The 26,612-nt window shown below is 49.4% G+C and overlaps 1 protein-coding gene across 3 annotated transcripts; it reads right to left on the reverse strand.

The window, feature by feature from the left end:
- Window positions 1-3,783: 3,783 nt before the first annotated feature.
- FKBP6 (FKBP prolyl isomerase 6) lies at window positions 3,784-26,212 on the reverse strand. 3 transcript variants are annotated; one of them, XM_029221593.1, is made up of 9 exons: window positions 26,134-26,212; window positions 25,799-25,916; window positions 25,365-25,454; window positions 24,371-24,573; window positions 22,788-22,907; window positions 19,604-19,798; window positions 19,369-19,478; window positions 18,085-18,177; window positions 3,784-4,263 (listed from the first exon to the last, which is right to left on the reverse strand). In XM_029221593.1, the coding sequence occupies exons 1-8, from the start codon at window positions 26,188-26,190 to the stop codon at window positions 18,087-18,089; spliced, it is 984 nt and encodes a 327-aa protein (XP_029077426.1). In that variant the 5' UTR covers window positions 26,191-26,212; the 3' UTR covers window positions 3,784-4,263; window positions 18,085-18,086. The 3 variants fall into 3 exon arrangements, with proteins under 3 accessions (XP_029077426.1, XP_029077428.1, XP_029077429.1); XM_029221595.1 differs by lacking the exons at window positions 3,784-4,263; window positions 26,134-26,212 and adding an exon at window positions 26,011-26,077 and having other exon boundaries at window positions 18,083-18,177; XM_029221596.1 differs by lacking the exons at window positions 3,784-4,263; window positions 25,365-25,454; window positions 26,134-26,212 and adding an exon at window positions 26,011-26,067 and having other exon boundaries at window positions 18,087-18,177.
- Window positions 26,213-26,612: the final 400 nt, after the last annotated feature.

Raw genomic sequence — 26,612 nt, forward strand, 5'->3', positions numbered from 1 at the left:
TAGCTTATAAGTGAGCTCTATTTATTCCTTCAACAAACTGGGGCTCCTGTCTCTCTGACTATGCAGGGGAATGGAGGACCACAGTCAGGTGACATTCTGTCCCTGTCCTGGAGGAGCTCACAGCCTTGGGGAAGTCAGGCCAGACCATCCAGTTACTGTGGGGTGTTGGGAACCAAGGCCCTGGGCATCTCGGAGGCAGCTATGTCAGGGTGGTCAGGGAAGGCTGCCTGGAGGAGGGGACGTTTAAGTGTTTTTTTTCTTTCCAGGTTTATGCATATATTTATAACTATCTTATACGTGTGGTTTTTGTATAAAGAAATTAAAATAATTTTTTAAAATATGAGAAATGTTTTAATACCAAGAAAAGAGGAAGCTTTATGATTTTATTTGCCAGACTGGGGGCAGAGAAGTTCACTCTTGTGCTGAATGGCCCCTTTCCCATGATTGTTGGGATGACTGACAGTTTGCTGGGGACACGTGTCCTGCCTCTTTGTGAGCCCTGGAGGCTTCCACTCAGGATCCTGTCTTAAGTTAAGCTTTGGAAGAGGAATGGAAATGTGGTCTGGTCTGAGAGCAACACATGGGGAGGTACAAGGGGTGGAATGGTGTGAACATTTAGGAACCGCAGGTGGCTCAGCGTGGCTGGAAGGCAGGGAGGCTGGCAGGGAATGGCTGGAGATAGGCCAGGCCTCCTATGCTAAATTAGAGAGTTTGAACTTTATCTTAAAGGCTACTGGGAACAACTGAAGCATTTAAGCCGGAGCAGGATGGGGCTAGCAGGTGGAGGATGGAGGGATGGAGTCTAGGACTGGGGAGGCTAGGGGGAAAGGTGTCCAGTGATCAAGGAGAGAGGTCGTTACATCTGAGCCAGGAAGGGCAGAGAGATGGAGAGTTAGGGGCTGATACAAGGGACACTACGGAGGCAAAACCCTCAGCTTTGGGATGACGCTGAGCGGGAGGAGAGAGGGCAGCAGGGCCCCTGAGGGTCTGGCTCAGGGCTGGGGCGGGGGGGGGCAGCAGTGTGAGGGAAATGACTTTCACTGCCTTGTGTGAGGGTGCGGAGATATAGTCTGTATGTGCGAGGTCTCACGAGTCACGCAGGAGTCCCTCCGACACGAGCCACAGCAGCACGAGTCTGGCCACAGCCTGTTCCTCGTGAACAGATGATGACCGCTTACTTGTCCACCTCGCAACGTACCTCGAGGTTCTCAGAAACCAGCTGAGATTTTGCATCAGGAATTTGGATTCAGGTTCCACTGGCATCCAGTGAGCACCTGTCACAGTTGCTGCACAAACACCGAGTCACTAGGCAGGAGAAAGTGTGGGGCTCTTTCTGGGGCCACATGACCCTTTTCCTGGAGTCCATCTTTTCCAAAGTGGCCGTTTGTCTGGAGTCTGTCTCCTGGGGCTGTTCTTATTTCCTGACGTTTCTCAAAGAGCAGCCACAGTGCCCCCGCCCCGCCCCCCCCAAGTCAATTCCCGTCGTGGATGGTGAATTTTCTGGGTCTGACATTGCTTCTCCCTAGAATGGTGTTTCTCTTTCTGTCTAAGTGGTCAGGGAGGACGAGCTCAGCAGGAGGGAGCTGGTAAAGGGGGCAGGACGGGGACACAGAGATCGGACTCAAGTGCTGCCCCACCTGCAGCTGCGCTTTTAGTGTGAAGGGCTGTGAATTAAGAAAATCACATTTAGGGCTTCCCTGATGGCGCAGTGGTTGAGAGTCCGCCTGCCGTAGGGGACGCGGGTTCGTGTCCCGGTCTGGGAAGATCCCACATGCCGCGGAGCGGCTGGGCCCGTGAGCCATGGCCGCTGAGCCTGCGCGTTGGAGCCTGCGCGTTGGAGCCTGCGCGTTGGAGCCTGCGCGTAGGAGCCTGTGCTCCGCAACGGGAGAGGCCGCAACAGTGAGAGGCCAGCGCACCGCAAAAAAAAAAAAAAAAAAGAAAAAAATCACATTTTTAAGAAAGATAACATATTTTTTGGTTTATTACAATATTTATATCACCTTCTTATCTATCTTCTGGCATTTCCGTCTCTTTCTAGAATGTTTGCCTCCTAGGCCAAAAACACGAGTGCCCTGTGTGCAAACGCAAACACACAGGCTTTTTTGCTTAACTGATGCTTTGGATTAAGTCTGACTCCTCACTGTTATGATGTCATTATCATGACCGGGTTGACCAAAGCGATTAGAGAGGTCAAGGTAAGCTTCTTAATGAGGTCAGGAGAGAAGGAGCCAAGTAAAGGGCCCAGCCCTTCCCTGCAGCCAGCCTGGCTCCTGAGCCAGAGAGAGAGAGAGAGAGAGAGAGAGAGAATGAGAGAGAGAGATCTCCAGGATTGCTGTTCACCTGGGGAGGAGTCTGCAGGGCTCCCCAAGGCCCAAAGGAGGGTGTGATTTCTCAGCCCGACACAAACACAGCTCTCCGTGATCCATCCCGTCTGTCTGCCCAAGTGACATCCACGCAAAGACTTATTTTCGCAAATGTGCAGATGCACAGGTGGGTCACCTCCGGGCCTCTGCTCCTGCCATGCTCTCTGCCTGCCTGCAGCGGCCCTTCAGGCTCCTTCTTTGTCACAAGTCACCTGCCTGCAGAGCCCCTCCGCCTCTCCAGCTGTGCTGAGGACTGACCACACTTGCTGCCTTTTCCTCTTGGAGGACAGGGGCCCAGGAGTTGGGCCCCAATGCCCAGCCAGACCAGTCTTATGGAGCGACCATGTGAAGCAGCTGGGTCGAGAGAGAGGCCTAGAGCCGTCCCAAGAGGTCTCCACCCCATCCAGGGCCCTTCCAGCCCCCAGCCCAGGGCATTTGCTGCTGCTGCCCAGGCGGGCTGGCCCAGAAGCATAGAGCAGGTTTTGTCGCCACCTATTGCCCGGTTTGCTCAGCAAAAGTCAGCCAGGGCCTCAGGCCTTGTCTTGAGGGAAAAGAGCCCAAACCATCTTTAGAAGATAGCAACCGGCCTGGGGGGCGAGTGGGGAGAGGTCCCTGAGCACCTCACAGAAAGGCCCCCCCTCCACGCTAGAAGCGCTCCAGCTCGGCCCTAACTGGGTGACCCGGGCCGAGACCTTCCACCCTAGGCTGCAGCCACGGCTCTTAAGTGAGATGGGAAGTTGTCGGTGAGGGTCCAGGAGGGGACAGCAAGGCTCGCAGAGGCGGGTTGAGCACCGCGGCTGGGTGGGGACGACCAAGCCCTCTGGGAGCCGGAGGCCTTTCCAAGCCAAGCCCGCTGCCGGCTGTGAGGCAGGAGAGGCAGTGATTTACCTTCCGGCTCTAACGGGGAGAGCCCGGAGGCCCTGGGGCAGTGTCTTACTCTCTCTAGGCCAGCTTGTTCCTTCCCTGGTAAGTGCAGGGCCACTGCTCACCTCCCAGGATTGTGGCAAGAACGAGCTGCAGCGATGCTGTGAGGGCCCCGGGCTGCCCCTCTCAGGTGGCAGCTGTCATCACCCAGCACCACACTGTCCAAGACACCACAGGGAGGCTGGCTTTATAACACCTCAAACACACACGTTTTGCAAGACCCGAGGTGCACAAAAGTGCAGGAGGACTGGCTGGCTCCCAGGTTTCCAATTAACTGTCTTGAAACAGCTTCCCAGAGAAGGGAGCAGATTTCAAGGGAACCCCAACCCAAATGCACAAGCGTTTCACCCTTAGGTCAATCAAAAAGAACTGCTCTGGCTCCAGCAAAACAAACCCAACTCCACTCACTGATCCAGCTGGTCTCAACGAATGGCTGTCCCTCTACCCTACCTACTGACTTTATAAGTTTAATTGAATTCACACAATTTACACTGGATCTTGCAAGGACAAGGAAGTCTTTTATTTGCTTACAACAAAAACATCTGTAACATAATTCTCTCTCCTCAAAACTGAGAGCCCTACAAAAATACACAAAGCCATCTCTATTTGTATTTACCCAGAGACATGAGCAGCGGGAAGGGGGTTGGGACTGGAGAAAAACCAAGGACTTATTCTATTTGAAAAAACAAGAAACTGCCTTTTTAAAAAATAGCATTTTTCTACTTGTCAGTAGCTACCCTTTCCCCTCCTCTGTATGAAAACGTGAAACAGAAAACAGCACCTGTGAAAACACCTCAGCAGCAGTGTCAGAGATGAGGCAGTGGCCTCGGGCTGCAGAATCCCAGCCCCTCTTCCAAGCAGGTCACTGCCACACAGTCTGCTCTGAGGAGTTCCTTCCAGAAAGCTCCCTCGCCACCCCCATAACGATGGAGAACTGGGCAGCCTCTCTTCTCTTGCTTGTAGTTAGCTGAGGAATCTAGAAATCAAACACAGCAGTTAGAAACACAACGGGACTCAGACGTCCCAGAGGGGCGCCAAAGCCAGTCCCGGGTCTGCGGTCAGGGACAGACGCCATCGCTGCAAGGCCCCTAGGGGGTGGGTCCGGGGAAATGGTGACCAATTAATACGGTGGCTTTGAAACTCCAAATCAAGAACACAGTCTCAGAAAACCAGATTAGAAGGGACCCTGAGACCATCCAGTTCAAGTTCATTGTTCAGATGAGGCCCCAGAATAGATGACTAATTCCTGAATGCGGGCAGAGCTTTTTCACTCATCGGACTTTCTCAACTGTCCCACAAGGACTAGCACTTCCTGCAGCTCCACTTCAGAGACACGGAAAGCGCCCCGAAGAGCCAGACGCACAGCAGCTGCTTTCAGTGGGACACACGGAACCCGTGACACACACCAGACAGCGCAAAGCACTCGGGGTGTGACCAGACAGGAAGCCTGCACGGGCCTCGCCAGGCAGCTCCACAGGACGACTGGCTTCACCACCCAGACAGGTAACGTGGGCGCTGACGGAAGAGACACAGCGTGGTACTTTTGCCAGAGCCAAGAGACCCAAATGGACTCTTTCCGGCTCTGTGATCCTGGACAAGTAATACCTCCTGTTCCTCACCTATAAAATGTGCCTGATAGTGTGTACTTCACCGGGCTGTCACAAGACCAGTGTGACACTGTCTGAGGGCAGGAACACAGTGAAAGCTAGTATGACAGCCCATCGATGGCTCTGTGGTGCTGGCTCTGCAGGCGCTGCCCGCCCCCGCCTCCCCAGAGCCCAACGCCGACCCCAGAGCCACGAAAAACGCTGGTTGGTACACAGGGGTGGGTGCTGGCTGATGCGCCATCCCAGCCTGGTGCCCTGGTGCCCTGGTGTGAGCAGCTGTCTGGGCCATGTTGTGTGTGTCCAGGAGGTGGGGGTCAGAGTAAGAACACATCCTTCACTCCCATCTTGCTGAACAGCAGTTTCTGAGTGGGGGGAGAGACCTGCCCTGAGACATTCCTCCCAACCCAACCCCTGGGCAGAAGCGGGCGGGCTCAGTGCAGGCAGGAGGCAGGGCCAGTGCTGACTCAAGATGGCCATCTTGCTTCTCATTTATATCTACCATGAAGGGTGCTTTTCTGTGCCCCTAAGCCTTCTTGGCTGGCCTTTATAACAAATTACAGAAAACCGTGGCACCAGTGAAATGCAACGGACAAACCTCAAAGTCACCACCTCCTGGGACTCTCTTTAGTGGGATAAAGAGATGAATAAACCAAAGCACATAACTGCTGTGAAGAAAAATCGGCAGGCTATTGGGGTGCAGAATGATGCAGGTTGTTGTTTAACATCAAGTAACCGGAGAGATCTCTGAGCGGGGGTCATTTAAGTAGACAGAGCTCTGAACAGTCAGAAGGGCTTTCCGGGTTGGAGGAACGTCGATGCAAAGGCCCAGAGTCAAGAACACGACTGGAGTGTGTGAGAGGCACCAGGAAGCCAGTGTGGCCAGGGTGGAGTGAACGCAGGGAAGAAAGATGGGAAGGGGCCCCGTCACACGGGCCACAGAGGCATTAAAAGGTGAGTCACTGGAGCTTCTGAACAGAGAAATGACTTTGAAAAAAGATGATTCTGGCTGCTCCGTGGAAGGCACTGCGGGGCTTAAGAACCATGGCAGGAAGAGCAGCCCCTTGGCCTGCGCCAGTGCTTACACTGCCCTGCCCGACAGGCCGAGGTGAGGTCGTGACGTGGTGCCCGTTTCCTAGTCCAGGCACTCGAAAGCTGGCCGCTTCACTCTTCATTTTGCAGCGCCTCACTCCCCACTCATTTCCCATTTATTCCTCTGCAAACCCACACTGCCAACAAGTCCAACTATTGTAAGACCAGCACACTGGAGAGGGCCACTGTGGGCTCCAGCTGACAGTCCATTCACATGCTCGCCTAGAAGGAGGGCCACCCCAGCCGCTGAGGTGGAGGCATCTGCTGTGCTGTCAGCATTCAGGAGAGGAGGGGATGGGGCAGAACCAGAGCAGCTAGATGGGGCCCCGGCCACACCGGATGCAGGAGGGCAGACACAGCAGACGCACTTTCCTGTCCAACCCCACGCAAAGTCATGGAGAAACAATGGGGTCTTGTGATGATCTGTGATGCAATCACACTGAGAAATGTCCAGCCTTGGGGCCAAAACCAACCTGACATGCCCTCTGATCACCTGGAACTGCTGTCCAGCTTGAGTTCCAACAGCAGTTGTAGTGCTCAGGCCCAGAACCTACTGATGAACCAAGACAGAGCTCCAGCCACAGAATCAGTAAGGAGAGAGGGAGGCCCATGGGACCACTGACTAATTCCACTACTATAGGCCAACTTCGTTATATAAACATACAGACTCATTCTAGCATTAATGTGAAGAATGAATTTACCCTAGATAGGTTTAAACTCTTTGATCAAGGTATTACAAATGGTATTTTAAGTCAATAAGCAGAAGGTTTGGGTACAACTGTTTAGACATTTGATTAAAAATAAAGTTAGAGGGACTTCCCCGGCAGTCCAGTGGTTAAGACTTCGCCTTCCAATGCAGGGGGTGTGGGTTCGATCCCTGGTTGGGGAGCTAAGATCCCACATGCCTCGGGGCCAAAAAGCCAAAACATAAAACAGAAGCAATATTGTAACAAATTCAATAAAGGCTTTAAAAATGGAAAAACAAATAAAGTTAGATCCCTACTTCAAATTAAGGATGTAAATAAACTGCTGATATCATAAAAATTTAAACATAATAAGTAAAACTATTAGACGGAAACAAGACATTACTTCTAAGTTAAGTAGTGGAAATGCAAATAAATGAGATGCTGAGCTTTACTAGTAATCAACGAAACACATTAAAACATCAAAAAGGTATAATGAGGCCCTTCCCACAGGTATCCTCACTTCCTGAAATCCTTTCAACAGAAACAGAAGTACCAATATCCTAAGGACTCGAAATCTGGGAAGAGCTTATTGCCTCTGCCCGCCCAGCTGGGAGCCCCAGGCTATCAACACGGTCTTGCTCAGGTTCCCTCTGCCCCTCCTCCTGGAGCTCTTGGGCTCTCCTTTTGCTTTTTTCTCCAAGTCCTCGGTCCCCCCAGACTCCTCCCTCTTGAGCATCAAGCAGCCTGAGGAAAACAGAGAACTCCTGTTGACCTGTGAAGAACAAATTTAGTTTCCTTTTGCCTCAAATTCTCCTACTGAGTTTAAAAGTCTTTCATTACAGAATGTCCTATGAATGCATTTGCTTAGGGAAGGAACATGCTCTTTTGTGTTAGAGGAACTCTGCTGCTCTCCCAAAGCAACCAATTAAAATTGCACAATATTTCTGGACTCCCCTGGTGGCGCAGTGGTTAAGAATCCGCCTGCCAATGCAGGGAACATGGGTTCGATCCCTGGTCCTGGAAGATCCCACATGCTGCGGAGCAACTAAGCCCGTGCACCACAACTACTGAAGCCCACTCACTCTAGGGCCTGCGTGCCGCAACTACTGAGCCTGCGTGCTGCAACAACTGAAGTCCACATGCCAAGAGCCTGTGCTTCACAATAAGAGAAGCCGCCGCAATGAGAAGCCCGCTCACCACAACGAAGAGTAGCCCCTGCTCGCCGCAACTAGAGAAAGCCCGTGCACAGCAATGAAGACCTGATGCAGCCAAAAAAAAAAAAAAAAGCACAGTATTTCTATCCCTGCCGTGAAGATTCAATATTATAAACCATAATAAGAAGTCAAAGGGTAAAAAAAGCTTATCTTTGTGACAGGAAGGCATTTGATAACAATCTTTCCTGACAGAAGCCTTTAGTATAAAAACATTTCCTTAACATGGTAAAAAGAAGAATATATCTCAACCGAAAGTCCGCATCATGCTGAGCAGTGTAGCAGCAACAGGTCACCCACTATGGTCACGAAAGATGCGATGCTGAGCCGTCACCACCATCTAACACTGTTCTGGAAGCACTCAGCCCACATGGTGAGATGGGCTCTGAATAAAATAAGAGAAGGTGAGAAGGAGAAAACAAAGTTACCATTACTTGTATATGATGATCATATGCCTAGAGTATCCAGGGAAGCAACTGACATTTTAATAACTATCAAAAAACTGAAAAATTCAGAAAGGTGTTTGGTTACAGAGAAACAGGCAATTTATAGAAAGGACGTGTGACTGTAAACATGTGAAAAGATGCCTGATCAGGGACATGCCAATTCTGATAACAAGATCCCATTTTGGATGCGCCAAACTGGCAAAGATTAAGACACCTAACAATACAAATGATGGCAAAGCTATGGGATGGAATCTCAGACACTACCAAAGGGCATGTAAAGTGGTATAAACACCTGAGAGGTCAATTTAGTGATTCCTAGTTCAGCTGAAGATATACATGCTACCACCCAGTGACACGACATTTAAATAAACACCATAGAAAACTCAGGTGTGGGGATAACTATGTCATCTCCTGTCTGTCTAGCCATCCATCTATCTATCAATCACTGTTAAGAATATGAGGATTCCTTCCTAGGATGGAATGCTACTGGGTCTTTTTTTTTTTTTTAATGAGGTAGTTCTTTGTGCGCTAACCTAGAAAACATCCAAATTGCATTATGGTACAAGATGTATAATTCTATTTGTGGGGAAGATTACATTGACACCCACAACCTTTTTTTTTTTTTTTTTGCGGTACGCGGGCCTCTCACTGTTGTGGCCTCTCCTGCTGTGGAGCACAGGCTCCGGACACGCAGGCTCAGCGGCCATGGCTCACGGGCCCAGCTGCTCCGCGGCATGTGGGATCTTCCCGGACCGGGGCACGAACCCGCGTCCCCTGCATCGGCAGGCGGACTCTCAACCGCTGCGCCACCAGGGAAGCCCAACACCCACAATCTTGAATATTCATAAAAACCTTTAGGGAGGGACACATATGAAACATCAGTGGTTGCCTCTAGGGAGTAGGTTTGGGGACTGGGAGGTTTTATTCTCCACTCTTTGGGTTAAAACTATAAGCAGGTAGCATTTTTATAATTTAAATTAAAATATGACTAAAAGTTATGGGGTGGGGGGTGGTAGAGGAAACAGAACAGCAGAATGCTGATAACTCAGACTGTCATGCTATTCTTTCTAAACCTGCATAGGTTTGAAAATGTCCATAATAAAAAGTTTAATAATCATTAGTGAAAAACAAAACTCAATCTAGTCTGTGCCCCATGAAATGACTGTAGAAATAAACCCTGTATTCAATATTCACTCAGCACAGACATGTGCCCGGGAATGCAGATGGGCAGGGACAGCCTCCAAGATCAGACACTGGGATTTTATGAGGTTCAGTCAGCTGAATTTTCAAACTGAAACCGATAAAAAGAACACTTTAGCAGAAATGAAAAGGCATCAAAACAGAAAAGTTCAAATTTCATTTCGAAAATCCAATACCCATTGCACACTGAGGTGCAGAAGGCAGAGAGAAAAGCCATCGTGTGCCCAGGGCTCAAGGAGAGCTCAGCCAGGAGACCCTCAAAACAAAAGAAGTCAGACTCAGGCAGAGGACACAGACAAAGGTCCAGCAGGGCAGACTCCAGCTGAATACATTAATACTAAACAAGCCGCTTCTGAAGAGAGTACAGCCCAGGCCTGGGGAAAAGGCACAGTCACTGTGAAACAGAAGCTCAGGCAGTGATATGATAGGTGTCCACAACAGTTGCACAAAATAATGGGCAGTAATCAAAGAAGAGTGTGAAAATGTAACAGAGAAGATGGAGAAGTGATGTAATCCTGGAACCAGGAGCCGGAGGCTGCAGAGCCTGGGATGTTTATGTTTGAAACCCGAGGACAAAGAGCCAAGGATCAGGGCAGGGTAAGTGGAGTTCCCACGGTGTCCGCACCAGCCCTGCCCATCCGCAGCCCTGGCCTAGAGCCCTTCCCTCCAGGCCTGCAACAGTGAGCCAGAGTGAGCAAGCAGACATGAACAGCATCTGTGAGAAACCTCTAGAATAGTCGGTCTTCACCTTTTATGGGTCATACAGCCCTTTGAAAAAACTGGTGAGAGGATTTCCCTGGTGGCGCAGTGGTTAAGAATCCGCCTGCCAACGCAAGGGACACGGGTTCAATCCCTGGTCCGGGAAGATCCCACATGCCGCGGAGCAACTAAGCCCGTGCGCCGCAACTACTGAGCCTGCGCTCTAGAGCCCGCGAGCTGCAACTACTGAGCCCATGTGCCACAACTACTGAAGCCCATGCGCTCTAGAGCCCGTGCTCTGCAACAAGAGAAGCCACCGCAGTGAGAAGCCCGCGCACCACAACGAAGAGTAGCCCCCGCTCACCGCAACTAGAGAAAGCCCACGCACAGCAAGGAAGACCCAACGCAGCCAAAAAAAAAAAAAAAAAAGCAAACAAAACAAAGAAAAAAACTGGTGAGAGCTATGGATCCCACTTCAAATCCCAGAAAATGCACAAACGCTGCACATTAAGGTGAAGACCCCTAGACCCTCCCTGAGGCCATTTAACTAGTTCTCTTTCTCAAAATGCATTACTTAATCGCAATAACCTAGGCTGGGTATCTCAAACATCTAACTGGGGGAAAAGAATTTTACAAGGAGCCCGAGCCCACTCACACACTCTGTGATGTGATGTGCTGGCCACCTCACCAGCTGGCTGTGTCATCTGGCTTGTCTGGTTCTCCATCCTGCCCTTCCTCCTCCCGCCACCGTGCCCGGCAACCATTCAAAGCCAGCCCTCGCTGCTGCGCCCACCTTCTTCTGCCTGTCCCCGCCTTGGCCCTGGCCTCTGGAGGCCTGCTCCACACCGACTCTCCCTGCTGCAGTCCCCTCAGCCTCCCTGGTGCCCTCCCCACCCCCAGCCGGCTACGCCTCTCTACTTCTCACCACTGGCGTGAGGCTGGCGTCACTGTGTATCCCCTCCCTGCTGGCAACACACATCAGGCTCTCTGAGTGGTCCCACGAAGCCCACACTTTTTAGCTTTAAACTGAACCAGAGAGCACCCCCAGGCCTCTGCCCTGACTTGCGGGTGGCCTAGGACTCACAGCACACTTCCTCTGATGACAACTGTCAGAGTTCACAGCCATCAGGTGCCACAGTGCCATGGTGAAGACAACAGAAGACAAGATCAAAGAGGGGTCAGAAGTGCCACCCAACTGCCACCCTTGTTTCAAAACATGTTATTCAACATGTTTCTAATTCCCATCCACCTGCTCTCTTCTCTGGTTCAGACTCCCAGCTAAACCTCCCACTCGTCCTCCTGGCTCCCAGCCTCTCTTCTCAGTTCCATGCTGGTGCTCCCAGGGTCCATCCTTGGTCCACGGCCTTCCCCTCCCTACACCTCCTCCTGGGTGACTTCCTCACATTCCTGGACTTTAGCGCCCTGCATATACTCGTGGCTGCCACGTGCTCTCCAGCCAGACCTCCTCTCTGACCCCCACACTCACAGTCAACTTCCTGCCGGCTACCTCCACCTGGATGTCCAACAGGCACCTCAGGTTCCTCAAGCCACAAAAATAATACCTGCCCAAAGCCTCCTTCAGTTGCTAATGCCTCCAGGGACCCAGCTATCGAAGCTGGAAATCTGGAGATCATTCTTGGTTCTTTCCCTCATCCCAACACCAAACCATGTGATTCTGCCACCTACAAGAGTCTCTCCCTCTGCACCCTGCTCCCCACGTCCGCATTCAGGCCCTCATCTGCTGGCTGAGAGGTTGGCTGTGACTGTCTCCTGGTTCTGGTCCTTTCCCCTTATACCATTATTCGCCCAGCCACCAGTGGGATGACCACAAGAGAGGAAATGTTCCAAGGAAGGCTGTTATGATTATCTTATTTGGGACAGAAGGGACCAAGTGGAGAACATTTAGGATGTATGGTTCTGAGTTATCTTTAAAGAGATCTGTAGTTCCCAGTATGTGGTGATACATAAGAGGGTATGATAGAATAATGGCCACCCCCCAAAGGTGTCTACCTCTTAATTCACAAAACCTGTGACTATGTCACCATATGTGGCAAAAGGGAATTTGTGATTAAATTAAAGATCTTGAGATGGGAGAGTATCCTGGATCATTTGGGTGGGCCCGATGCATTCAGAAGGATTCTGAGGGACACGGGAAGGTCAGAATCAGAGAAGAAAACATGACTACAGAAGCAGAGGGGAGGGAGGGACTGAGAGAGAGAGATGCTGACCAGGGCAGGAGGGTATGGTAGTTCGCAGATGCTATGCTAGCGGCTTTGAAGATGGAGGAAGGGACCACTAGCCAAGGGATGCAAGCAGCCTCTCCAGGCCATTTGTTACAGCCGCGGTAGGAAACTAGCACAGAGGAATTTTCTTACACTCATGGCTATCACATGCAGTTCACCAAAAATCATCATCACCACCAAGCCCTGTGATGTGTCGGGATGCCAAAAGGAATTAAAGAGCCAAGGCCTGCCTCTGTCTCTCACAGCCTTTCCTGTTCAGACTGTGACAGTGACCACGGTGTGGATGATGCAGACCACATGCCTGTGGACACACCCTTGTCCTCTGTGCTACAGATGATCTGTGCTCATTCCCTTTGTCTAACAGATCTGAAAACGCTTCTCTGGGTTCTTGAGACTCTGAGGCTCATCCCCGTTCATCTCGGCTTCAGCCTGGGTCTGGGACTGCTCTGGCCGGGCCCTCAAAGGGCAGTGAGGAGAACCAAACTAAGACTCCCCATCCTCTGCCTCAAGTGTCTCAAGGCACTAAGAGGCTTACCACACGTTAATTCCTCATTGCTCAGGCTCACTTCTTTCACTATTTGCCTGTACCCTTATTTACCTAAATCAGGGTCTGGCTTACATAGGCCTGGAGACAAGGCTTATTCATAATTAGGTAATTATGAATCCAAGAAATTAAAAACAACTGAGCCAACATCTGACATGAGAAAGAGGTACAGAGTGACCTTAAAGATCTAATAGCTTCATCCTACAGGTGACAAGACTGAAGCCCAGAGGGGTTAAATGACTTGGCTGATGTCACAGAAAGCAAGCTAAGACTGAGAATCCAAAGTTCCCATTTTTCAGCCCCATAAGGAAAGGTAATGGCACTTCAGTAATCACTGATTTGAAGATTAGAGAAAGGAACCTAGTTATCGCCTGACATGTAGCCCTCATTGATACCTCACCTACTGAGAGCACAGAAGTAAATCTCAGTAGGCAGCAGGTTTGGGGCCTGTTAACGGCTGCCAAGAGAGGCCGCAGAGGTGAACGGGCCAAAGAAGCTCTACCAGCGGAAACGTTTCCCAGGAAGGGGTAAAATGAAGAGGTGCCAACCTAAGTGGAGTTATTTATAGTCACACAACAAAGGGATGACTTCAATGACACCCCTGAGCTGGGAGAAAAGGCATTTCACAGATTTCCTAAAGATCAAGAGACTGTGTCTAACAGTTTGCCTGGAAAACAGCACAGCCCTCATCTGAGAACAAGAGGATGCCTGCCTGGCCCTGTTACTCTTGAGAAAATACATCTCCATTTGGAGGAGGAAAAAAAGTGGAGATGCAGGGAAGTCAGTCAGAATTAATATATAAAATCATAAAAATACACTTAAGCAAGTCATTATTTGTTCAGGATTCAGATGAGTCTAACTGGAGGCATGAAATATCTTTATAGACTCAACAGCAGGTTTGAGAGTTTCTCCTTAATCCCTTTGGGAAGAATGGGATCAAACAGATTCTCCGTCTGGATCTGGTCACATACCGTGAGGGATGATGCTCTGCTCCTAGGGTTTCCGGGCAACTGACTGGTACGGGCCGGACACAGGAAGGCTATTTTGGAACAAGGGAACCCCTGACCCCAGAGGACCCCTCGAGCCTCGGCACTGAGCTCTGTGGGGCTTGCTGCTCCAGGGCTCACTCCGGCCAACATTTTGAACCAGGACTAAACGAATCCCAGAATCTCATCAACTACAGGAATGGACTCTCCACAGCTCGGCCTTTATTTCTACCTGAGCCTCCTGGGGGCTGCTTTGACTTCCCAGAAAACACTTTTTATGAAGTCCGTTAGGATACTCTTTCCCTGAGGCTGGCCAAGCAACACAGCTCAATCCTCTTAATTCTATAGCCCAAAGGCTTCAGCTTCTCTTAAGTATGGAAAAGCAGAGAAGAGGGAGGAAATTCCTAAACACCTAAGAAAGGAATAAAAAATCCCTGAGCAACCAGTGATAATGCTCCAGCTGAAGAAAGAAGCTGAATATATTCAAAGCCTCAGATATCACCTGGGGTTTACATTTCAAATCAAATGAAAATGGTCACAGTCGTTTACACACAGGCAAACAGGGAAAGGGTCTAATTCTCTGAGCTTTATTCCTTCCCCAATCTGTAAAACGGAGATAATTTCTCCCTCAAAAAAATGTTGGGAAGATTAAATGAGCTTATGGACGTTACGGAGCACTGTGGACATGGAATGATGCTCAGACTCCAGGAAGAACTGTTAGGAAACCCGTTACCCCTGAGCTGTCCTGCCCACTCATTACAGACCTCTGCTACTCCCACAGGTCAAGTGTAAGCATAATGTGAATTCCAGACACCACACAGAAAACAGCGATACATGTAAATATATAAGTACTCAGAACAACTAGAAGAAAATATGTGACAGTTAGTGAACATCCTTCGCATGAAAAAGGGTTCTTACACAACAATGAAGAAAAGACCTAAGAGTGATCAAAGGATATCAATAGGAAATTTGCATAAAGAATATAACGGGGCCAATAAATATGCAAGAAGATGCTCAACTTCACTAGAAATTGAGAATATACAAATTAAAATAATACAGAACTTGTACCCCGTATTTTAGGGGGGGGAAATCCACCCAAGGAAAATCTGGGAAGCTAGTATAGGAGTTGGTGCCCAATGCAAAGCCCCTCCCTGTGGTATTTAAGGATCTTAAAGCATTTCATTCAGCTCCCATCTGTTCAGCCTTAAGAAGGATGAGTCAAAAAGCCCTGCCCAGGTGACAGAGCTCCTGGTCAACTTTCCTTACTGTTTCATTCTTATATGTGAATAAGCAACCAAGAAACACCAACCATTTGTGGAAAAGAGAAAAGTCAAAGCAAACGAACAGAAAAATAAGCAGTTCAGAGAATAAAAGAAAATGTGCAAGAGTGGTCCTTATCTTTGAGAGATACACAGGGAAATCCTTTTGGATGAAATGATATGATAACTGGGACTCCACACCCTCCAAACCAGGCCAGAGCCCTGCTTCGAGATCTTCAAACTGGAGTTATAGTTGGTTCAGGAAGAGGAGGAAGGTGTGGGTAAGGAATACCCCTCTCCAATAGAAAGGCTGTGTAAATGGATGCCTGGGCATTCCTTAGGGCAGGAGAGAAAGAAGCAAAGATGAGACTGATTCCCTGGGGCCCACAGTCTCTACCTGCCCGACTACTGACTGTTCACCATCTCCTTGGATTCTGCGAGCTACCCCAGGATCCCCTCAGTAAACCTCTTTTTTAGTGGACACTAGTTAAAAATGGGTTTCTGTTACTGGCAATAACATGAGTCCTGACAGCCAATACAAGAGTCAGCCTGGAAGGTATGGTTTCAAAGAGGCTGGGCTAACATTTCAGCTATTTCATATTTGATCCAACTAACATTTACTGAGCGTCAATCACATGCTAGGCATGGTTCCAGATGCTGCAAAATACAAAGGTGAAAAGGACATAGAGGTCTATTGATCTTAAAAAACTGCGTCTATCACCAGAGGCTTAGAGAATATAATTGAGGGAACTCTTGTTCTTATCTAACATCTTTGAAGACAAGATGGAGACGAGTCAGTAGCATCTAACATCTTGGAAGACAAGTACACATTTTAAATGATCCTAGTTAGTTAAAACTAGTTGGCAACATAATCTAAAAACCTAGACATTTTAAGTGACTAACTTAAACTTAGGCACAAGTACAACAGAAAAAAAGGGGAGCAGCAAGACCAACGACGCAAAAGCCAAAACGTGTTACAACCTCAATGGCGGTGGGAGTCTGACGATCGTGGCCATTGCTGGTGATAAGACAAACTCGAGACTTAGGGATACTGCCAAAACCATCTAAGAATCAGCGGCTCCAAAACGTCTGCCAGATGCAGAAAGCTGGGAAGCGAGGACAACAGAGAGGACACTTGTTTCCCTGCTGGGTTTTCCAAAGTCTGTTTCTAGGACAGACCTGGGAAGAATCAGATCTTCATCAAGTGGCAGAACATGGCAGCTCACAGCTCAAGACGTCTGGCAGAAAGCCACTGGGCGCCCACTTCTGGCGGACACCGACAGTCGCCAAACGAGAGAAGTCCTCGGGCTCACATCTCAGCTCAGGAGACCTGCTAATACGCCAATGTCCCCGCAAGACCTGAAGGCCAAGGTCACAGGGTCACGGTCAATGGTGACGGCGACGTTACGTCTGATACCGACTGGCTGTTTCTGACGGGGCAGAGACAAGAGTGTACAGATCACTTGCGAAAGCCCTGAGATGAATGGGCCTTTTCACTGCCTTCTTCTCTCAAGCCTCCTTTGTAGGGAGATGGAGGAGGCAACAAAGGAGAGATTTATCATCACGAGCCCGTCCAGCAGCTGTTTTCTTGTTGTCCCTTGTTTAACTTCTCTCAAGAGAGCAGAGCTATCTACCCAGCTAAGCAGGTGTTTAAGGCAGGTGATTTTGTTTCCATTAGTTTTCTGAAGTAACAGTAAACCAGACAAGAGGGTTATGTCATGTAGTCCTGGGGAAACCGCAACCCCGAGCAGCTAAACCCTGGGTGCAGCAGGACGGGGCGTGCCCACCCCCTGCTGCTCTGAAAACCTTCCGTCTCTAGTTCTCGGAATACTTGGAACTTAGCAGTCACCAACCATTCCCACCCTCGACATGTGGATCGTCTTTAACAATGTGTTAGATGGAAGGTGAGGTTGGAGGCTTTCAGGTTTTGGGGAGAAACCAGATTAAGAAAAGCATTATCTTCAACACCCAGATAAACCATTGCATTAATAACTATACTCACAGCTTCACGTTCCACGCTACCGTGAGGGAGGTGAACATATACCATGAAACATTTCCGTTTTCAATTTTAGGCTTAAGGCTTCCCAAACCTATGACTCTAACCTCCAGCCCTGGAGGGACCTCCCTCACTTCTGTGATCTTCTTTGAGAAGGCCCACAGCACGTGCCCTCCCCCGCACCACAGCGGCCCATCAGCTCCAGGAAGGAGGGTTTCTCTCCTCACTGTAAGCAGCATTAGTCACTGGGGGCCGAGGAGAAGAGCCCACCTCCTCACACAGACGGCCCCCGGCTTACGATGATCTGACTCACGACTTCTCCACCTTATGATGGTGCAAAAGCAATACACGTTCAGCAGAAATGGTACTTGAAATTCTGGATTTTGATCTTTTCCCGGCCTAGCAGCATGCGGTCCCAGTGGCTCTCTTGATGCCGGGCAGCAAGCCAGAGCTCCTGATCGGCCCCGCAATCACGAGGGTAAACAACCGACACGCTGACAGCCGTTCTGAACCCAGACAACCACTCTGGTTCAACTTTCAGTACAGTGTTCAATAAACTGCACGAGACAGTCGACACTCTATTATATAATAAAACCAGGCCTTCTTTGGGCTGATTTGGCCCAACCGTAGGCTAACGTCAGTGTTCTGAGCACGGTTAAGACCAGGGAGGCTAAGTTAGGGTGTTCTGGGAGGTTAGATGTATTAAATGCATTTGTGACTTACGATATTTTCACCTTACAATGGGTTTATTGGGACATAACCCCACCGTTACAGGGAAGACCTGTACTAGACAAAATCCTGAAACTTTTCATGCATCAGCCCTTTCCTTACCTTTAGTTTTCTCCTACTGTAGAGCCATGTTCACCAGGAGCAAACATTCGGTGACACATTTCTTTCTCTTTACCCAGGTAATCCCTGTAATAGCTGTCGGGAGAAATACACAGTAGTTAGAGAAGGGCTGTCTCTGTGGGAGGTGACACCTGGTGGCTGGAATTCTCCACTCAGGTCCAGAAACACCAAAGCTTCAGCAGGCCTTAAATCGAATCAGGAGTGAGTGGAAGCAATGCTGGGGGGTGGGGGGTGGGGGGATAGGGATAGGGGAGGCTCCCGAGGGCTGTTCAGGAAGTCCTTGGACAAAAAGCGCACCGTCTGCAAAGATGGCAGCCTCGAAGGCGGGAGCCGCTGTCAGTGAGGCTGCCCAGCAGAGTCCTGCCGAGCAACACCTCACACTCAGAGACCTCAAACTTACCTTGAGATTTTCCTGCTAAAGAATGGTCAGACTCCAAAATTTCTACACCTAACTTGACAGGATATTTATAAATACCAGAAAGGAAATTGCTAGAAAGTGTTTAAGGCCTGAAATGCAAACAATCGGATACAAATAAGAGGTACACACACCTCAGACCTTTTTTAATGGCAAGAAAGCTTTAACTAGCAATCTGGATTAAACATTTAAAAATGTTAACAGGAGTAGAAAAATCTCACCAAGACAGAGGAACCAAAGAGCACCAAACAAACAAACAAACAAACCAACCCAGTGGTTATAATATGAAGTGATGGAATTATCGGTGATTAACTATGTTGAAATTCTCAAAGTTTTCTACAATGAACATGTAGCTTCTACAATCAGAAAAAGTTAGATTACTTCAAGGTTGGTATCCATATCACCTGAGTAACAAGAGCGTCACCCTAGGGTATGACTAGACTCGAAAGAGCCATTTCACATCAAACCAGGATCTGCAGTCAGTTGAGAACAGCAGTCCTCAGTTGGTGGCGAGTAGGGAAGAATATCTGAAGAACACTGCCCTTTCTGCAAGTCACACTGGCCGCCTCTTTAAGGTGCTTACTTCTGGGGCAGGACAGGGAGGCAGGCGATGGTCCAGGCATGTGTGGTTTGGAGGTCTGTCCTACAGCCGCCCTCCCTTCTGCCCCCCCACGGCCTGGGAGCTGTGGGTCAGAGTGCCGAGCACTTCACAAAGCCAGCTCTAGGGGGCGCTGCCTCCCAGCACAAGCCTGGCAACATCAAACAGGCCTACACCCAAGCGGGCAGGCCAGAGTGGCAGCCACACCACACGTTCCTTCCTCTGTTTGCACTCCTGCAAACACAGGTCTCACCTGGCCAGTTTCTTCAGCTCGTTATTGATGTCATGATTGAAGGGCTGTTCCTTCTGGGCTCGGACTAGAAAATCCCGGGCCTTCTGATACTCAGTCATGAGGAGGCAGGCCTGTCAAAAGGACAAAATTTTAAAAGCACACTTTAGGAAAGACAGCACTTCTGGAGTGCCCAAGCTGAACACCACTGCTGCCTTTCTTCGGGCATTCATTCCCAAGTCCCTGCCCTCCAACTCACCTGTCCACATCGGAAGAGGGCCTTGGTGTTCTTTTGGTCAATGACTAGAGCCTGCTCTCCATAGCGCAGGGCCATGGTGGGTCGCTCCAGCTTCAGGTACGTAAAGGACAGGTTAAGGAGAACAAGCAGCTTGGCGGTCTCCACCAGGAGCTGCTCTTCAGCGGGTGCTGATCGCCGGTGGAGAAGCAACAAGGCCTGTGGAGAAGGAAGACAGGAGGTCAAGAGAAGGTGGTCTTATATATAGCAAACCCTAAGAACACACACACACATACACACAATTAGTGCTAAAAAGTGAGTTCAGCAAAGTTGCAGGACACAAGATCAATATATGAGAGTTAGTTGTATTTCTTTACTCTTGCAATAAATAATCCAAAAATGAAATTAAGAAAACAACTCCATTTATAGCAGCATCAAAAAGAATAAAATAAGTGGCAATAAATTTAAAGTGTAACACTTGTAGACTGAAAACTATAAAACATTGTTGAAAGAAATTAAAGAAGATCTAAATAAATGGAAAGACATCTCATGTTCACAGATCAGAAGACTTAATACTGTTAAAATGGCAAGAGTGCCCAAATTGTTCTACATTTTCAATGCAACCACTACCAAAATTTGCAAAAATGGACAAGTGGATCTGAAAATTCGTATGGAAATTCAAGAGATCCTGAATAGCCAAAAAACATTAAAGAAAGAACAAAGTTGTAAGACTCATACTCTCTAATTTCAAAACTTATTAATTACCAAGCCAGTGTGATACCCATAAGGACAGACATATAGATCAGTGGAAGAGAACCAACAATGCAGATTGAGAATCCAGAAACAAACCTATATACATCTAGAGTCAACTGATTTTCAACAGGGTGCCACACCATTCAATGGAGAAAGAGCAGTCTTTTCAACAAATGGTGCTATGATAAACGGATGTCAACATGCAAAAGAATGAAGCTGGATTCCTACCTCAGACCGCATACAACAATTCACTCAAAATGGACCACAGACTTAAATCTAAGAGCTCAACTGTAAGACTCTTAGAAGAAAACACTGGTGTAAATCTTTGTGGTCTTAGATTAATAATGACACTGAAAGCACAAATATCTAAAGAATAAATAAACTGGACTTCATCAAAATTAAAAGCTCTTGTGCTTCAAAAGCCACTATCAAGAAAGTGAATGAAGAAAATGACTGAAGGCTGACTGGTGTTTAAGAAAAATTACTATAGGGACTTCCCTGGGGGTGCAGTGGTTAAGAGTGTGCCTGCCAACGCAGGGGACACTGGTTCGAGCCCTGGTCTGGGAAGATCCCACACGCCACGGAGCAACTAAGCCCGTGTGCCACAACTACTGAGCCTGTGCTCTAGAGCCCACAAGCCACAACTACTGAAGCCTGTGTGCCTAGAGCCCACGCTCCGCAACGAGAAGCCACCGCAATAAGAAGCCTGCGCACCGCATCAAAGAGTAGCCCCTACTCGCTGCAACTAGAGAAAGCCCGCGTGCAGCAACGCAGACCCTATGCAGCCAAAAATAAATAAATAAAATAAATTTAAAAAGTGTATATATGTCAATCCCCATCTCCCAATTCATAAAAAAAAAGGTATATGCACCTTACGTTCATTGCAGCATTATTTACAGTAGCCAAGATATGGAAGCAACCTAAGTGCCCCAAAATAGACGAATGGATAAAGAAAATGTGGTATATATACACAATGGAACATTATTCAGCCGTAAAATAGAACGAAATCTTGCCATCTGCGACAACACGGATGGACCTAGAAGGTATTATGCTAAGTGAAATGAGTCAGAGAAAGACAACGTCTATTGGTATTTCCCTCCTCTTCTAACAGAGCCTCCATTTCATTCAAAGCAGCAATGTACTAATTAAACCACACTTCCCAGCTTCTAATACATACACAGCTAAGGGCAAATGGACATTTACCACGGGTCTGGCCAATGAGATATAAAGGGAAGCTGGAGTAGGAGGAATTCTGGAAAGCTCTTAATATAAATAAACACACCAGACTCTTCTCCCTTCCCTTCTTCCTGCCCAGATGATGCTGCAGGTTGAACTACCATCTTGGGGGAAAAAAAAACAACAAAAACACGCTTAAGGGCAGCTGAGCAGAGAGACCTATGGAACCTGAATCCCTGATGGCTTTGTGGAACTGCTATGCCAGGCTTTGACTGCCTCCTTTCTTTCTTTAAATTTTATTTATTTATTTATTTTTGGCTGCGTTGGGTCTTTGTTGCTGCACATGGGCTTTCTCTAGTTGCGGCGAGCGGGGGCTACTCTTCGTTGCAGTGTGCGGGCTTCTCATTGTGGTGGCTTCTCTGGTTGTGGAGCACGGGCTCTATGGTGTGCGGGATTCAGTAGTTGCAGCACACAGGCTCAGTAGTTGTGGCGCACGGGCTCTAGAGCGCAGGCTCAGTAGTTGTGGCACATGGGCTTTGTTGCTCCGCAGCATGTGGGATCTTCCCAGACCAGGGCTTGAACCCGGGTCCCCTGCATTGGTAGGCGGATTCTTAACCACTGCGCCACCAGGGAAGCCCTGACTGCCTCCCTTCTTATGTGAGAAATATTACGTCTCTAGTTTATTTGAAAAACTGTTTTTCAGGATTCTGTGGTTTACAACTGAATGCAAATCCTGAATGTTTAGTGTCACTATGCAAGTGAGACAAAAATCAGAACGCCCCTAAACTCTATCCTGTTTGCCTCTAGAACTTAGGGTGCAAAGTTTGGCACACAGAAAGTGTTTATAATATTTGCTGAATGCATCGCAAGGCCAACAGTGAATTCCTGTCAGCAAAACCTCCACAGGAAGCCAAATCACAATCAGAAGCTTGGTGAGAATGGAGTCACAATTAAATGAATCTCCACTGTCAGAGAGACATGAAATGAAGATGGCAAATGGGGTGGAGAAGTCAGTAGGTAGAGAACCCTGAACTAGAAAGAGAATTTTAAAAACTTTTTTATTGAGAAACACACACAGTTAAGTACAAAAGTAAGCATCCAGCTCAGTGGATTTTCACAGTCTGAACACACCCACGCAATCACATCCAGATCCATAACCAGACATCACCGGCTCCCCCACACCCTGTGTCCCCTCTGGAGTAGGGACAGAGACAAAAGTCTGTACCTTTTAAAGAAGGAAGTTTCCAGGGTCTAAACGTGTACCTTAAAGCAGTCTTACCCGTTTATATCTCACTTTGGCATCATAGAAACGATTCTGGCGGAAAAGGTAGTTGCCAAACTCCCGTTCAGTAGCTGCCACTTTTAGGACCTTCTGAAGTGGAAACTGATCCTGTTGCTCCTGAGGATCAAAGACAAGGACTCCAGCAAGGAAACTGAACGCCACAGTGCCAGTGTCGTTACAGCTGTCAGTTCTGCTCCTTTAGGTTAGGAACCTCTGTTCACTGCCACGTGTGTGCCAAGCACGGGGCTAGGTGGCTCTGCAGAAGTCACCTCTGTGAATCCCAACAGAAGCCACGGCAGGTCGCTGCCATTACTGCTCCTGTTCTACAGACTAGAGCCAAAATGAAGTCTACTAGTTTAGTCCTACCCAGAGATGCTCCCTAAAGAAGCAGTTTCTCATAGAATTAGAAACTGATGGAACTTGTCAAGCACAGAAGTCACGTATCAGGACAACCACTCATCCAGCAAGCATTTAACAGGTCTTGGTCCGCCCAGGGCCCTGCTGGTCTTTCTGGCCATGAGGCTCTACCCTTGGTACACATCAGAATCACCTGTAGAGCCTCTTTTTTTTTTTTTTTTTTTGTGGTACGCGGGCCTCTCACTGTTGTGGCCTCTCCCATTGCGGAGCACAGGCTCCGGACACGCAGGCTCAACGGCCATGGCTCACAGGCCCAGCCGCTCTGCGGCATGTGGGATCTTCCCGGACCGGGGCACGAACCCGTGTCCCCTGCATCGGCAGGCAGACTCTCAACCACTGCGCCACCAGGGAAGCCCAAGAGCCTCTTTTTAAATAGATGTCCTAGCCCCATCCCCAAAGATTCTAAATCAGTACACGAGAGTTGGGACCCAGGTTATCTGCAAGAACCTCTGCTTTGTGGAAAGATGAGAAAAAGGTAATAACTCTCACTTGAGGTGGTGACAGTTTAGCTGGGGAGATGTCATATACAGATGTGAACCTGGGGTGGACATCTAAGGCCACATGTATAGCCAGGGTGAGACACCGTAACAAGGAGTGCATGTGACTGCTGACGATCAAAAGCCTTGTCTCTACGGGATGAGTTAAGTGAAAGGCTACAAAGGAGAGGCAATTTTTAAGTTATGAAGACAGAGGCCATCTGTCCCAGTTTGCCTGGGATTGTCCCGGTTTACATCCAATGTCCTGGTATGCCATCTGGTTAATAGTACCTCTCACTTTCAAGGGTCCTGGATTGGACAATAAATTATACGATCACCTTAGTTATGAGCTATCAGTGCTCAACTTGCTGGGAACCAAACAGCGTTGAGAAACAAATGTTCCTTGTCTTTCAGGGAGAATTGGCAAACAGTGACCGAAAGGTCAGTTCAGCCTGGTGGTCCATAACAAACCCTTGGCCTAGCACATGTACCCACACACAAGAGCCAGCAGAACTAAGACAGACGCATACTAACAAGTGGCGGGATACTCCCCCGCTCCCCACCGCCACACGGGAGGCTGGGGCGGAATCTGGGGCTGAGGGTCTTCAGCAGGGCTGGATAATTACCCCAAACACAAACCCATCCCAACTCTCTGTCAAGTGCTGACATCTGTGCTCCAGAACTTACGGCTGAGAGGACACAAAACTTGTCTGACTCAGCAGAATCCAGGAAGTCAAGCAGCTCGATCTCAAACAAGACGGTAGTGTTTGGGGGGATCAGGGGAGGACAGCCCAGCATTCCGTAAGCGTAGGTCGGTTTGAACAGAAACCTGGCCACCTCTCCTCTCCGCATGCTCAGAAGGCCCAGCTCCATGCCCCAAAGTGTGATATCTGGAAGAAGGGACAAAAAATACATGGCGGAAGCTTGCCCAGTATACTGTCCCAGTGCTATCCATTTCCTCCCCCTTCACGTCCACATCTCTCCACAAGTATCCCAAGCCTTCTGCACTGTGGTCCCAACTCACTTCTCAGCCTTGTTTCCCCCCCCTGCGCCCCACCCCCCCAGGCTCTAACTCCTCCAGGCTCTGCAGCATTCTGGCCTCTACGTCTCTGTTCACGCAGTTCCTTCTTCCTGCAATGTTGTTCTCCTCCCCCAAGTCCCAGCTTCTACCTTGAATGAACCCTTATTCAAACTTCAGGGCTCATTTCAAATGCCCCCTCTACCATGAAGTCTTCCCAGCTGGAATTAACTGTGCCTTCATTAAGCACTCCCATAAAACACTGCTTATGCCTCCCAGGAGCTCCATGAGGTTAGTTGTCTGGAGTGTGTCAATCTCCACCATACTGGCCCCAGCCTTTCTAATCATCTGAGTACATCCTCTCTGTTCACTCTGCCTTGTAAAAGAGTCATTCAATAGATTTGTACTTAGTAAACTAACAAAGAAGAATGCAGCACCCCATGTTTAAGTCAGGATGCAAAGGTTACCTTCCTTGCCAGGCAGGCCATCTCCCAAATACCTCGGTCTCAGGGGGGAATGTGGAAGACAACGTTTAGCAAAACCCAGCCTCAGAAAAACCAACTTGAAGACTCAGTTTTCTGGACAGCTTTCCAGTCCTAGAGCGCTGCCCTGCATCAGTTCCCCAAGCTGCGGCGTCTTTTCCAGCTCCTTTTCTGAACTTACCCTCTCCAAGTTTCATGAGCCGAGGGGTTTTCCTAAAGCAATTGGAATCAAAAGGCTTGTCCATGTGCTCCAGATACCCAGAATATTTCACTAGGACAGAAAAAAGAGACAGTGGGAGGAAAACGGACCAAAGGCACTCACACCTCCACATCTCATCTCTTTGTCACACGAAAGCAATGTGAGCACCAGATGCCCTTAAACTGCCCCACATCCTGAGCGATAGAAGAAACCTTTGCTCAACATCTGGATGCGGCCCTTTGGCCCTGAGGTTGAAGAGCTGGGCTGGGGGGCCTCCCAGAGCCCCTTGTTCACAGTGGTCTCACACTAAAGGGTAGTGAGTTCCCTCGCTTATCCCTTAAAACCCGAGGAACTGCCAGCACTAGGGCATCGCCAGCCTCTCAAGGGCAGACGGCACCCAGGGCTGCACGACATACCGAGCACCGAAGCGTCTGGTGTCACCAACTCTCCAGAACCCTCTCGGATGACATCCTTCAGCACGCCCCGGTCCCCGGAAAGGTCCAGCATCCTTTGACTTAACCGCTGGTACCGAGACTTGTGGGGAATGAAACAGAAGATCTCAGAGTCCTCAGCTGACACCCGACTCCGGCGGCCCCGGCTCCTGGCTCCCCAGCACCCAGGCCCTCACCTGGCTGGAGGCGTCGTCCCTTTGCAGGACTCCCGGGCTCCGGGTGCTGCCCCCCATCTCCGCGCGGCCTTCCTCTCGATTCCGCTGTCCTCCCCCAGCGGAGACTCGGCCTCCCCTTTTTACCCTGCCGTCCGCACCCCACGGCGGCAATCCGTTCAGGAACCGTGAGGAGGCGCTCATTGCACCACTCCAACCGCAGCCAACCGCCTGCGGGCCCACGCCGGGCCTGGGTGCTGTGGGCTGGGTGCTGGGGGCTGGACCACGCGCCAGCGGATGGCAGGCAGGGCACGTGACAGGGCATGTGGTGGGGGCGCAAGGAGCTTGATCCCGCGCGAGTTGAGGGCTCGCAGGGCATGATGGGAAACGTAGTGAGGACCCACGGAGCGTGACGGGGCACGTGGAGCATAACTGGGCACATTATGGGGGTGTGCAGAGCAAGATCAGGCATCCGGTGAGGACGCGAAGATCATGACGGGGGCCCGTGGCAGGGGCGTGTGGTGGCACGTGGTGAAGGCGCAAGGAATGGGACACGCAGGTGGTGAGGATCAGCAGTGGGGCACATGATGGCCAAGCTGTGGGCACGTGGCCGGCAGAACACGCTG

This window comes from Monodon monoceros, unplaced genomic scaffold (assembly GCF_005190385.1).
Source record: "Monodon monoceros isolate NGI ecotype Baffin Bay Population unplaced genomic scaffold, NGI_Narwhal_1 Super_Scaffold_13, whole genome shotgun sequence".
Classification (NCBI taxonomy): domain Eukaryota; kingdom Metazoa; phylum Chordata; class Mammalia; order Artiodactyla; family Monodontidae; genus Monodon; species Monodon monoceros.